A 12,751-nucleotide genomic window follows, 5' to 3' on the forward strand; every position below is an offset into this window, starting at 1 on the left:
AGAACAGCGAGGGCATTCATCGGCTCACAGGCTGGTTAAAAAGGCACGTGAGCTGCAGCCTGCGGGACTCTCATTTCTGAGGCCACTTAGGGGATAATCTTGAGAGAAAATTGCCCCATGGATGATTTGTGGGCATGGTGGGCTGGCTTATCCTGAGCGCCTTCCTGTTGGTTGGGAATGTTTCTTCCTGTTGGTTGGTCGGGCTTGTTTCTCCCTTTGCTGACCAGACAGTCGGCAAATGCTCACTTTGCTCCCTCCTGCTTTTGGGAACCTCCCTAGGTACTAGGGAGTGAGGTGGAGGACTGACCATAGCTGACAAGCAGCAATGAAGGGAACACATTTCTAACCTCCCCCAAGAGCATCTTGTTTTTGTTTTGAGATGATCTCGCTCTGTCACCCAGGAGTGCAGTGACGCATCACAGCTCACTGTAGCCTCAACCTCCTAGGCCCAAGTGACCCTCCCATCTCTGCCTCTCAAGTAGCCGAGACCACACAGGTGTGCACCACCATGCCCAGCTAGTTTTCTTTTTATTTTTAGAGAGACAAACTTTCCCCCTGTTGCCTAAGCTGGACTGGAACTCCTGGGCTCAAGCAATCCTCTGGCCTCAGCCTCCCAGTGTTGAGATTACAGCCGTGAGCCACTGTACCCAGCCCCAAAGAACATCTTATTACACATTCTAGCTCTGGAGTTAGAGTGCTCAGGGTCAAATTCTGGCTTCAATATTTATTAGCTGTGTGAGCTTAAGCAAGGGACTTAACCTCTCTGATCCTCTGTTTCTCAATCCATAAAAAGAGGGAAATAGTAGCACCTACTGCATAGGGTTCTTGTGAGAAGTATATGAAGTAATTCAAATACAGTATCTAGTCCTTGTTTTTATTCTATGGTAAAAGAGATGGGGTGGGTGCAGTGGCTCATGCCTATAATCTCAGCATTTTGGGAGGCTGAGGCAGGAGGATTGCATGAGGCCAGGAGCTTGAGACCAGCCTGGGCAACATAGTGAGACCCCTGTCTCTACAAAAATTAAAATACAAAAAAGAGAGAAATCGAGCTATGGAAAGCAACCCCTTATCATGCACCTATTGTGTGTCAGCACTCTGTTAACCACATCTATGATGTCAGGTTAACCTCCTGAGCATTCTGCCAAACGGGCATGATGGTTCCTGTCACAGGGGATCCAGCAGCAGTGAAATGCAGAGGTTAAGGCATTGGGTTCCAGCTGCATGACTGGCAGAGGGTAAGGTGAACCCAGCAGTGCCGTGACCACGCCATGCCCTTCCTGAGCGGGCCAGGATGGGTTGCGATGCGCTTCCTACAAGCACAGCGCTGCAGACACATCTTGGGAAGGAGGCATCCCATCCAGCTGGGGCGTGGGCTTCCGTGGCCTCCCATGCAGGTTGTGTGTTCTTAAGCGCGCCTGGACCCAGGTCTGTGTTAAGAGCACCTGCAGCCCCAGGATCTCTCCATCACCGGCTGTGCCCCACTCCTCTCTTTCCCCTGGATCAGAAAGAACCACCAACCTTCTCCTCCCACCACAGTGACCTCTTGGCTCCATCCTTTCTCCCTTAGTGCGATAATGACATTTTCTCATTGTAATTGAATTTGGGGGTTGGGTGAGGGGATGATCTTTCTTTTTCCGAGTCTTCGCTCCCCTCTCCCGCACTGAGGCACAGAAATAGTCCCAGCTGTGAGATGAAGGTTGCAGAGTTTAAAATTGCAACTTGGTACTATTTATACTCCAGCCTGAAAGATGTTTTTTTTGCGCAGTCGTTTATTTTGTTGTGGTGGAGATGGCTCATGCTGGAAGCAGCAGGAACTGGTGCTATATAAACAGTTCTCTGGGGACAAGTGGGTGGTGAGGGAGCCTTCAGGTGCAGGAGGCAGGGACGAGGCCTGCCCAGAAACCCTGAACACGCCTCCCTGGAGCAGGACGGTGTGGCCTGGTAGGGAAAGCAGATCATGTGCTGGGTGAACTTTCTTCCTGCATGCTGGCCATTACAAAAATAACAACAGAAACTGGTATTTTAGAAGTCGTAAAAGTAGTAGATACTTGGGGGGAAAAAAACCCTAATTTTTTTTTTTTTTTTTTAAGACAGGTCTTGCTCTGTCACCCAGGCTGGAGTACAGTGGCACGATCTCGGCTCACTGCAACCTCCTCCTTCCGGGTTCAAGTAGTCCTCTTGCCTCAGCCTCCTGAGTAGCTGGGACTACAGATGCATGCCATCGCATCCGGTTAAGTTTTGTATTTTTAGTAGAGATGGGGTTTTGCCATGTTGGTCAGGCTGGTCTCAAACTCCTAGCCTCGGATGCTTGGCCTGCCTTGGCCTCCCAAAGTGTTGGGATTACAGGCGTGAGCCACTACACCTGGCCAAACCCCTAATTATTTCCCTAATTTTTACACAAGCGCATGAAGCAGTTGTACACTGGCAGACCCTTTGCACGTTTGTGATTGGCTTCATTTATGGAGCATTAAAGGGTTTTTTTTTAATGTGTTCCCATGTTTAAACATTGGGGCATTTCCTATCAAATTAGGATTTCTGGCTTCTCTTAGAAAATGGAAGATCTGGTAGCTCTGGGCCTGCGTTTCCTGATGGCGGCTAGTGGCCAGCAGCTGGAGGACTGGATGAGCACCTCTGAGATCACCACAAGCCCGATGGCCTGCTTCACTCATGTATTTTAATGTCCGGCCTGATGACTGGGTGTTTTTTCTTCTTCTCTTTTTTTTAAAGACAAGTTCTCACTCTGTCGCCCAGCCTGGAGTGCAGTGGTACGATCACTGCTCACTGCAGCCTCAGCCTCCTGGGTAGCTGGGACTACAGGGGTGCACCACACTTGGCTAATTTTCATATTTTTAGTAGAGACGGGGTTTTACCATGTTGGCTAGGATGGTCTCGATCTCCTGACCTCGTGATCCATCCGCCTCAGCCTCCCAAAGTACTGGGATTACAGGTGTGAGCCACTGCACCCGGCCAAATTTTTTTTTTTTTTTTTTTAAAGGGACGGAGCCTCACCATGTTGCCCAGACTGGTCTCGAATTCCTGGACTTCAGTGATCTTCCTGCCTCGGCCTCCCAAAATGTTGGGACTACAGGCATGAGCCACTGCTCCTGGCCACGGACCCTTTACATAACATAAAAAATTCAAGTTTCCCTTGTCAGAGTCCCTTTCCCAACTCCTCCTGCCCAGGGCTAAGTAAGCCCTATTAATAGGGTTTCCAAAGAAACTATGGGACACCCAGTTGAATGTGAATTTCAGATAAACAACAAATAATTGTTTTAGTATAAGCACATCTCTTAACTATTAGCAGTTTGGCACATATCATTCCAGGCCTTTCTCTGTGGAGACAGGTACTTTTTTTTTTTTTGAGATGGAGTCTCGCTCTGTTGCCCAGGCTGGAGTGCAGTGGTGGGATCTCGGCTCACTGCAGCCTCTGCCTCCCAGGTTCAAGTGATTCTCCAGCCTCAGCCTGTGACTATGGGCACATACCACCATGCCTGGCTAATTTTTGTATTTTTAGTAGAGATGGCGTTTCACCATGTTGGTCAGGCTGGTCTCAAACTCCTGACCTCAGGTGATCCGCCCGCCTCAGACATTTTTTTGGTATGGTTTGTATCTGGCACTGTCTGCAGCTTGCTTTTCCTCTCTGGGGTATCGCCGGGGCCACTGTGTTTGTTAGAGCAGGCTGTGAGGCTGCGGACTCCATCTGGATTAGGATTCTTGCCCCGCGCTGTTTGTTAACCTTGTGATCTTGGGTAGGCTACCCCATCTCTCTGAGCCTCATCTGTACAATGTGGAGGGTAAGGGTAGCTTATTTCCTGTATTTGTTGATCTTGTCTCTTTTGAAAGCTGTGTAGAATGGAGAGGCCGTGGTGGCTTTAACCAGTCCTCTGTGATGGGTGCCAGGATTGCTGCCCGTTTATTGCTCTTTCAAAGGAGGCAGTGGAAGGGGGTCGAGCAGGAACTGGGCACATAATCCTAAGACTTAGTTTGCTTTTAAAAAAAAAAAAAAAAAAATGAAGGGTGTTTGTCTCCCTGGAAACCACTTGCTAATCTCCAGGATGTCGTCTCTTTTTCAGGCGAAGGAGGTGGAGGAGACCATCGAGGGCATGCTCCTCAGGCTGGAAGAGTTTTGCAGCCTGGCTGACCTGGTGAGTGGCTTCCTGGGAGGCGTGGATTTAGGCCCAGGCCAGACTTTGGGCCCTTGCTGGAGTTTTCTGGGGAAGCCATTTTGGTGGTGAGTTAGCAACCAGAAGGAATGGGGCAGCAGCCAGCGCTGAGAGGAAAACCACGTGCAAACACTCCCTTCTCTCTCTCTCTCTCTCTCAACCCCAAGTGCTTCCTGAGGCGGCCATCTTGATCTCGTCCTTCCCCCGAGATGGTTTTTATTCCGCAGAGGAGCCAGGAGTGGACCACAAGGTGGCACTCTCGGGCACCGATGCAGGGAGCCGTTCAGCGGGGACACTAGACTATATTTAACTTTCCTCAGCTCTGCACCGTCCCCTGTGCAAACATGGAGACAGCCAGGAAATGGCTTCAGGCCTGTGAGGCCTAGGAGGAGCCTCTTGCCCGGGCCACAGCCCGCGGTGGAGTTGGGCATTGAGTTCCTTCCTGAATCTTTCTGTTCTCTCTGCTTTTACCTCCTACTCTGCCTGGTTGGCCCAAATCTCCCAGCCTGATTGAGGCGGAAGATGGAAGACAATGGCCCAGAAGACAAGGCCTCCCAAGCCAGAGTCTCTAGAAATTGCCTGTAGAGGCTGGGTGCAGTGGCTCACACCTGTAATCCCAGCACTTTGGGAGGCCGAGGCGGGCAGATCACCTGAGGTCAGGAGTTCAAGACCAGCCTGACCAACATGGTGAAACCCTGGCTCTACCAAAAATACAAAAATTAGCTGGTGTGGTTGCAGGCACCTGTAATCTCAGCTACTCAGGAGGCTGAGGCAGGAGAATCGCTTGAACCCAAAAGATGGAGGTTGCAGTGAGCTGAGATTGCACCACTGCACTCTAGCCTGGGTGATAGATCAAGATTGTGTCTCAAAAATAAAAAAAAAGAGAGAAAGAGAAAAGAAAAGAAAAATTGTTTCTAGATCCCAGTGTTCCCAGGATTGCTACCAGCCAGGTGAGGAGCCCCCAGGAGCATTGATAGAATTTTCTAGAAGCTCCCAAGCTTGTTAGAGGCAAACCAGTAACCTGGGCTTGAGGTGTCTGCCTGGAGGCCCAAAGTGCTCCATGTTGTGACCAGGCCCTGTGTCTCCCCAGAATGGAGGAAGCCTGCCCACCCGGGCCCAGTGGTATGCGTTTGTGTCCCTGAGAAGCACTGTGTCCGGACCCTGAGAGTGTTTGTGAGAACCCAAGGGAGTAACAGTAACAGCAGCCCCAGGTGTTCATTGAACACCTTCCTTTGTGCCCGGCACAAAGCCACCCTAGACAGCAGGCACTGAGTCATCCCTATATATTCAGCAGACCTCAGCCCAACTTCTAGGGTCACAGCAGAAATCCCAAGAGGAACTATGTGGTTTCTTCTCTTGAGTCAAGTTTTATGTTCAGATGTGGGTCCAGGTGGGAGCCAAGTAACAAGACAGGCTTTTAATAGCCTGGATTGTCCTTTCTTCTACCACCATGCATTAGGTAGGCTCGCTCTCTCTCTCTCTCTCTCTCTCTCTCTCTTTCTGTCTGTCTTTCCCTCCCTCCCTCCCTCCCTCCTTTCCTTTCTTCCTTCCTTCCTTTCGAGACAGAGTCTCGCTCTGTCCCCCAGGCTGGAGTGCAATGATGCGATCTCAGCTCACTGCAACCTCTGCCTCCCGGGTTCAAGTGATTCTCCTGCCTCAGCCTCCTGAGTAGCTGGGATTACAAACATGCGCCACCATGCCCGGCTAATTTTTGTATTTTTTAGTAGAGATGGGGTTTTACCATGTTGATCAGGCTGGTCTCGAACTCCTAGCCTCAAGCGATCCTCCCGCCTCAGCCTCCCAAAGTGCTGGGATTGATTATAGGCGTGAGCCACCACGCCTGGCTGTATTGGGCACTTTCTCAGGAATGGGCTCCGTGATAAGCTTGAGTAGGCAGAGACAGTTCAGTCCATCTCCATCCCCACCAAGCCCCAGTGTATGTGGGGAGGCTGATTTGGGTACCAGTTGGTGCCATCCTATGCTACAGTGCTGTCGTGAAGGTAAGGTCAAGGTGTGAAGGGATTCCAGAGCCAGGGTGTTAAGTCCTGCCTAGGAAGTTGGGAAGGCTTTGTAGAACAGGTGGTAATGAATCTGGGACTGGAAGGAGAAACAAAGAATTCAACAGATTGGGAAGGAGGGCATTCAGGCAGAGGGACCAGCCTGTGCAAAGGTGGGGAGGCCAGGCATGTGGTGTGGCTGGGCACCGGGTGGAGGATCGTGGCTGCGGGCAGAGAAGGCAGGTTGGGAGGATGGTGTGGATGGATGCTCCAGGGATACCTTTGTTCTCAAATCCCATCCCGTCATCCATGTGGGCACTCTGTGCAAGGAGACCCAGCATCAGCCTAAAGAGGGCTGGGGGCAGGAGTCCGTGTGGACAGGTGGAGAGAGACCCATGTGGCCCAGCCCTGAAAAACCATCGCAGCTTCCTGTGGTGGGAAGTGTGTGTCTGTGTTGCCAGGAGACTCAAGATTGCAGGCAGCATCGGGCAGGTCCTCCTCACTCGAAGCCTGGAGATGCTTCATGGAAAGATTTAATCCTGCGGCCACACACAGATGACCCACAGCTCCAATCCTGCCTGCAGATAATTTGATGTTTCTGGGGCGGGGGGAAAAAGGCATTAGCTTGTGACATTTTTAGAATTTCATGTGAAAAATCTGGAGTTCTGGCTTCTCTCAGAAAAGCAAAGATCTGGCCCTCCTGGGGTACTCATTCCTACCTAGCAAGCGTCGGCCACCATGTCACGTGGCAAGCAAGCGACCGCCTGCTGTGGGCAGCGAATGTGCTTTCCAGCTTGCTGCAGTGCCGGCTGCTCCCGGGGAGCCTTCCTGACTCCACAGCCGCCACGTGCTTGTGTATTTTTGATAGATGATGTTTCTGTGTTCTTTTGACCCTACTGAAAGTGGGAAAATAAAGCCAGACCAAGAGGATCCCGTGTTCCAAGAAATGGAAGAGAATATGCATCCGTTTGGAAGCAGTCTCTTCCCATGTGTCTGTGTTGACAGGATGTGCCCAGCCAGTTCTGCAAATATGTGACGCTTTTGGGACCCCTGGGGGTGTTTGAGCTTACAGCCCCTGCATGGGCACTCTGTGCCGATGCCATTTATATTCTAGAAATCCTCTTGGCCCCTAGAGGTTCACGCTTGGCTTACCTGGTATGTTTGCTGTGTGCTGTGGGACCACCTGACTGCAGAGAGAGGTGTCCAGTGATCAGCCCTAGCTTGGGGCCTCTTTTTCTCTTTAAGAGCTGCTTTGAAATCCAAGCTAGGGATGAGTAGGGTCCTCTAGGGGCGAGTAGGGTCCTCTAGGGGCAGGTGATGTCACACCATGGACCACTGTCCCCCCAGGTCCCTGCCTCGGTCTTCAGAAACACTGTTTGATCAATTTACACGTCCGAGAGAAGGCAGGCCCTGGGCTGCACGGTTTAGAGAGAAGCCACTTCCTTTCTGATAAAATTGGGCTGTTAGAAATCAAAGTCCGGGCGCGGTGGCTCAAGCCTGTAATCCCAGCACTTTGGGAGGCCGAGACGGGTGGATCACGAGGTCAGAAGATCGAGACCATCCTGGCGAACACGGTGAAACCCCGTCTCTACTAAAACATACAAAAAACTAGCCGGGCGAGATGGCGGGCGCCTGTAGTCCCAGTTACTTGGGAGGCTGAGGCAGGAGAATGGCGTAAACCCGGGAGGCGGAGCTTGCAGTGAGCTGAGATCCGGCCACTGTACTCCAGCCCGGGCGACAGAGCGAGACTCCGTCTCAAAAAAAAAAAAAAAATCAAAGTCCAGCTTCCTGTCTGCTCTATTAGTTCTTCCACTAGCCTGTCCTGATCACTCCCTGTCACTGAAATTCACCCCTTTGTTCTGGGACCTCTTTTGACATTTGATATAATGCCAATTGTTGGCACTTCACGTTCTGATTCCTCCCACTGTGGGGCCATGGACACGTCACATTACCTCTCTGAACCTTTATTTTTTCCTCCATAAAATGAAGATAATGGTTCTGATTGTCTGTTGCTGTGTCAAACTACCCGAAAATTTCGTGATGTAGAACAACCACCCATTTATTCTGTGGGTTGGAGCAGGGCACAGAGGACTCAGCTCATTTGAGTCGAAGCTGGCTCCTTCATCACTTGTCTGATACCTGGGCTGGGCTGGCTGGGGCTGGTTGGTGTAACTTGCCTCGTGCACGCTCTCCATGTGGCTGGCGTGGGCTTCCTCATAGCATGGCTGTTTGACCTCCCCAGAGCAAGCAGTCCAGTGGGCAGGAGGGAAGCTGCCACATGTCTTGAGGCCTGAGTGTGAAAAGTGACACAGTGTCACTTCTGTTGTAGTTTATTGGTCAAAGCAGTTACACAGCACAGCCAGAATCAGGGGAGAGAACCTGGATTCTACCCCTTCATGGAAGGAATTAAGGAGTTTGTGGCCATCCTTAATCCACTACAAATAGTTTCCATCTCCAAAGAGTTACTGTAAGGGATAGATGAGGCAGAGATGTGTGCTTTACACCCACTAGAATGGCTAGATCTTAAAAACCACCAAAATACCAAGTGTTGGCAAGGATGTAGAGCAACGAAGCTCTGATACATTGCTGGTAGAAATGCAAAAAAACCCACAGCCACTTTGGAAAACAGCCTGGCAGTTTCTTACAGGTTTTTTTGTTTTGTTTTGTTTTTTTGGAGACACAGTCTTACTCTGTTACCCAGGCTGTAGTGCAGTGGCGCTATCTCAGCTCATTGCAACCTCCGCCTCCTGGTTCAAGCGATTCTTGTGCCTGAGTAGCTGGAATTACAGGTGCCCACCACCACGCCTGGCTAATTTTTGTATTTTTAGTAGAGATGGGGTTTCACCATGTTGGCCAGGCTGATCTCGAACTCCTGACCTCAAGTGATCCGCCCACCTCAGCCTCCCAAAGTGCTGGGATTACAGGCGTGAGCCACTGCACCCAGCCTCTTACAAAGATGAACATGTGCTTAACCTACATCCCAGCAATTCTAGCCCTTGTCATTACCAATAAGGAATGAAAACAAGTGCCCAAACCACACAAAGATTCACACACAAATGTTCATAGAAGCCTTATTCACCGGGCGTGGTAGCTCACGCCTGTAATCCCAGCACTTTGGGAGGCTGAGGCAGGTGGATCTCCTGAGGTCAGGAGTTCAAGACTAGCCTGGCCAACATGGCGAAACCCCATCTCTACTAAAAATATAAAAATTAATCGGGTGCAGTGGCATGCACCCGTAGTCCCAGCTACTCGGGAAGCTGAGGCAGGAGAATCACTTGAACCCGGGAGGCGGAAGTTGCAATGAGCTGAGATCGCGCCACTGCACTCCAGCCTAGGTGACAGAGTGAGACTCCATCCCCCCCCCCAAAAAAAGAAGCCTTATTCATGATACTCCAAACTGTAAACAACCCAAATGTCCATCTGCAGTAGAATGAGTAAAGCAACTGTTGTTTATGCATATATTGGAATACTACACAGCAATGAAAAAGAATTGACTGCTATACACAGCAACAGAGATGATCTCACACATGTGATATGGAGCAAAAGAAGTCATGGCCAGGCATGATGGCTCACACCTGTAATTCCAGCTCTCTGGGAGGACAGACTGGAAGGGCTGCTTGAGCTCAGGAGTTTGAGACCAGCCTGGGCAACATAGGGAAACCCCATCTTTATTTTTAAATCATCATAATAAATTTAAAAAGAAAAGCTTAACACAAGAATACATTCCGTGTGATTCCACTAGTCTGAAGTTCAGCAATAGGCAGAACTCATCTATGGGTGGTCTAAGTCCGGTAGTGGTTGGTCTGGGGAGGGTAGTCATGGCCTGCAGGAGGCCTTACGGGGTGAGGAAATATTCTATATTTTAGTCTGGGTGGTGGTTACACAGATGTAAACATATGTGTGGATTCCTCAAGCTGTTCCACTTATAAGCTGTGCCCTTTCCTTTGTGTCACTTACACCCAGTTAAAGATCATTGCTGAGCACAGTACCTGCTATTTATTAAATGACTAATAAATGGTAGCTACTAATGCCATCATCGTTATTACCAAAGCAGCAGAGGGGCATGACGCTGAGGAAGTTATTCAGAGTAAGGCTGGATTTGTAAAGCCTTTCAGCTCAGTGCCCTGTGGGGTTTGGGTAGCTTGTCCGGTCCCTCTGAAACTCCAGTGGCCTTGGGCCCACCTTCTGCCAAGGAGCAGACTCTTACTTCGCTCACATAAATGGAGAACATTTCCTGTTGGCCTTGGCCCAGCAGTTGCATTTGGCGTGGGTGCGCGTTCTCGGGTCCAGTGCGTTTGGCTCTCCTTCCTAGGGGCCCTGAATCATTCTGGACAGATGACTTCGCTCTGTGATGACCTCAGCACCTGCTGCCCAGACTTCTGGGCTCTGGAGACCAGCTCTGGAGAGGTGGGAGGAGAGTTGGGGGAAGGGTCCGGGACCCCCAGGCTAGCCTACCTGGTTGGGTGTTTGTCCTGGCAGAGGCTCCAGAGCATGGAGGCTTCTTCACTGAAATCTCTTTGCTCTTCTCAGAGCGTACCCCAAGGTGCGCAAATGTAAACACCTGTAATGTGATGAGAAGTGAGTTGGAGGTGGAAAATGTGCCACTTTTCTTTTGACTCTTCCATAAGAAGAAAGTGCTCCTCTAGGTAGCCATGGATTCCATGTTGGGGAGACTGTAGGGAGTGAAGGGGACTGGGGTTAACAAAAGTGGCAGCTGTCACTCAGCTCCAGCTGATTGTTGCCATGTGGAACATGGGCTCAGTGTGGCCAGGTCTTCTGATTTTTCACAAGAAGCCAGAGATCTGGGTTTCTAAGGGAAATATCCTGACTTTGACATCTTGGCATCTGGTTTGGTTTTACTTTTTTTAGGCATGATTGGGCTGACACTGCCTTGGCCCGATGGAATGACATCTGTAGACCTCTGGTATTAGGAAGGGTGGCCTCAGGCCCATCTGGATTGGAATCCTCCCTCTCCCACTTTCTGGCTTTGTGACCTTGGGCCAGCTCATTTAGTTTCTCTGAGCCTCAGTTTTATCTCCCATAAAATAAAGTTGAAGAAGAAATATTTCTTGCCTCCCGGGGCCTGTTCCCAGCACACAGTCAGAGGTCATGGAGTGTGCTCTGTTGGTATCATGCCCCTCTAGACTGGACCTACGTTAACCCTACAGTTCTGTCTTTTCCTTTAATAAATGTTTAATTTTTTAAATAGAGATGGTGCCTCACTATGTTGCCCAGACTGGTCTTGAACTCCTGGCCTCAAGGGATCCTCTCACCTCAGCCTCCCAAAGAATTGGGATTACAGGTGTGAGCCCCTGCACCTGGCCCTAAAGTTTCTTTTATGGTTCCCAGCCCAGGGTGGAACCAAGAGTAAGGGTTGGGGTCTTTCAGCCCCTGGGATTGCCCTCCGTGGCCCCTCATTCTGAGTAACTACCTCTGGGTAAACCTCTGGGCAGGTATAAACAGTTCCCTGTTGCCTTCGGTTTCAGCCATTGGAGAAGCTGCATCAGAGAAGGGATTTCTCTAAAAATAAAATAAGAGGCCGGGCGCCATGGCTCACGCCTGTAATTCCAGCACTTTGGGAAGCAAAAGTGGGTGGATCACTTGAGGTTAGGAGTTCAAGACCAGTCTGGCCAACATGGTGAAACCCTGTCTCTACTAAAATACAAAAATTAGCCAGGCGTGGCGGCAGGTGCCTGTAATCCCAGCTACTCGGGAGGCTGAGGCAGGAGAATCACTTGAATCTGGGTGCAGAGGTTGCAGTGAGCAGAGATGGCGCCACTGCACTCCAGCCTGGGCGTCTCAAAAAAAAAGGAAAATAAATAAAAATAAAAATAAGGAAAAAAAAAACTGTTCCCAGTTCTTTCGGATTTAGGGGGCGAGGGTGGTCCCTGAATCTCCTGTCTGCCCCTTTGTCTCCTGGAGGTTGCCAGTCCCAGCCCATATCCCCAAGCTCATTCTCACCCCTCCCCCAGTTTGTTTCTTTAGAAATTAACAGAAAGATACGATTCAGGTTTGCTCCCCCGTGTTCTGACCTTGCCCTGGAATTAATTATCTGCTCTTTGCTACATCAGGGTGATTTTCTCCAAGTTTAGCCTTGTTGAGGAATGAGCTTCTCTCTAGAAATCCGGCCTTGGGGAAGAAAGGGAGGAGACTGAGGACTTTTCCCTGTCACTGGTAACAAATGCTGGAGCCAGGCAGAGCGTGGAGCTGGGGTGAGACAATGGGGAGGGGTGATGACTGTGGAAACCCCAGCACTCAGGCCCATCTGGAGGGAGCAGCCTCGGCCTTTGCTGCCTGGGGAGACTCAGGCTCATCATTGCCAAAGCTGCTGACTTAAGAGAAGCTGTAGATTCAGAGCTAATTACTTGATTTTTTAAAACTACATTTATGTATTTTTTATTTTTGAATAGTTTATATTTACAGAAAAGTTGCAAAGATTGTTCAGTGAGTTGCCATATTAACCCTAAATTTTTTAAAATACATTTTTAATTTTTTAACGGAGATGGTGCCTCGCTATGTTGTCCAGGCTGGTCTTGCGTTCCTGACCCCCACTGTTAACATCTCACATCACCATGGTACATTTGTCAGTAC

At 50.0% G+C, this 12,751-nt stretch overlaps 1 protein-coding gene across 3 annotated transcripts in view; it reads left to right on the forward strand.

The window, feature by feature from the left end:
• BCAS4 (breast carcinoma amplified sequence 4) overlaps window positions 1-12,751 on the forward strand; it is an 84,858-nt gene that overhangs the window by 21,124 nt on the left and 50,983 nt on the right. For all 3 annotated transcript variants that reach the window (XM_021920933.2, XM_021920932.2, XM_003904614.4), the window contains exon 2: window positions 4,074-4,145. In XM_021920933.2, the coding sequence (XP_021776625.1) occupies window positions 4,074-4,145 (72 nt within the window). The remainder of the gene's footprint in view (window positions 1-4,073; window positions 4,146-12,751) is intronic.

The sequence above is a fragment of the Papio anubis genome, chromosome 16 (genome assembly GCF_008728515.1).
Source record: "Papio anubis isolate 15944 chromosome 16, Panubis1.0, whole genome shotgun sequence".
Taxonomy (NCBI): domain Eukaryota; kingdom Metazoa; phylum Chordata; class Mammalia; order Primates; family Cercopithecidae; genus Papio; species Papio anubis.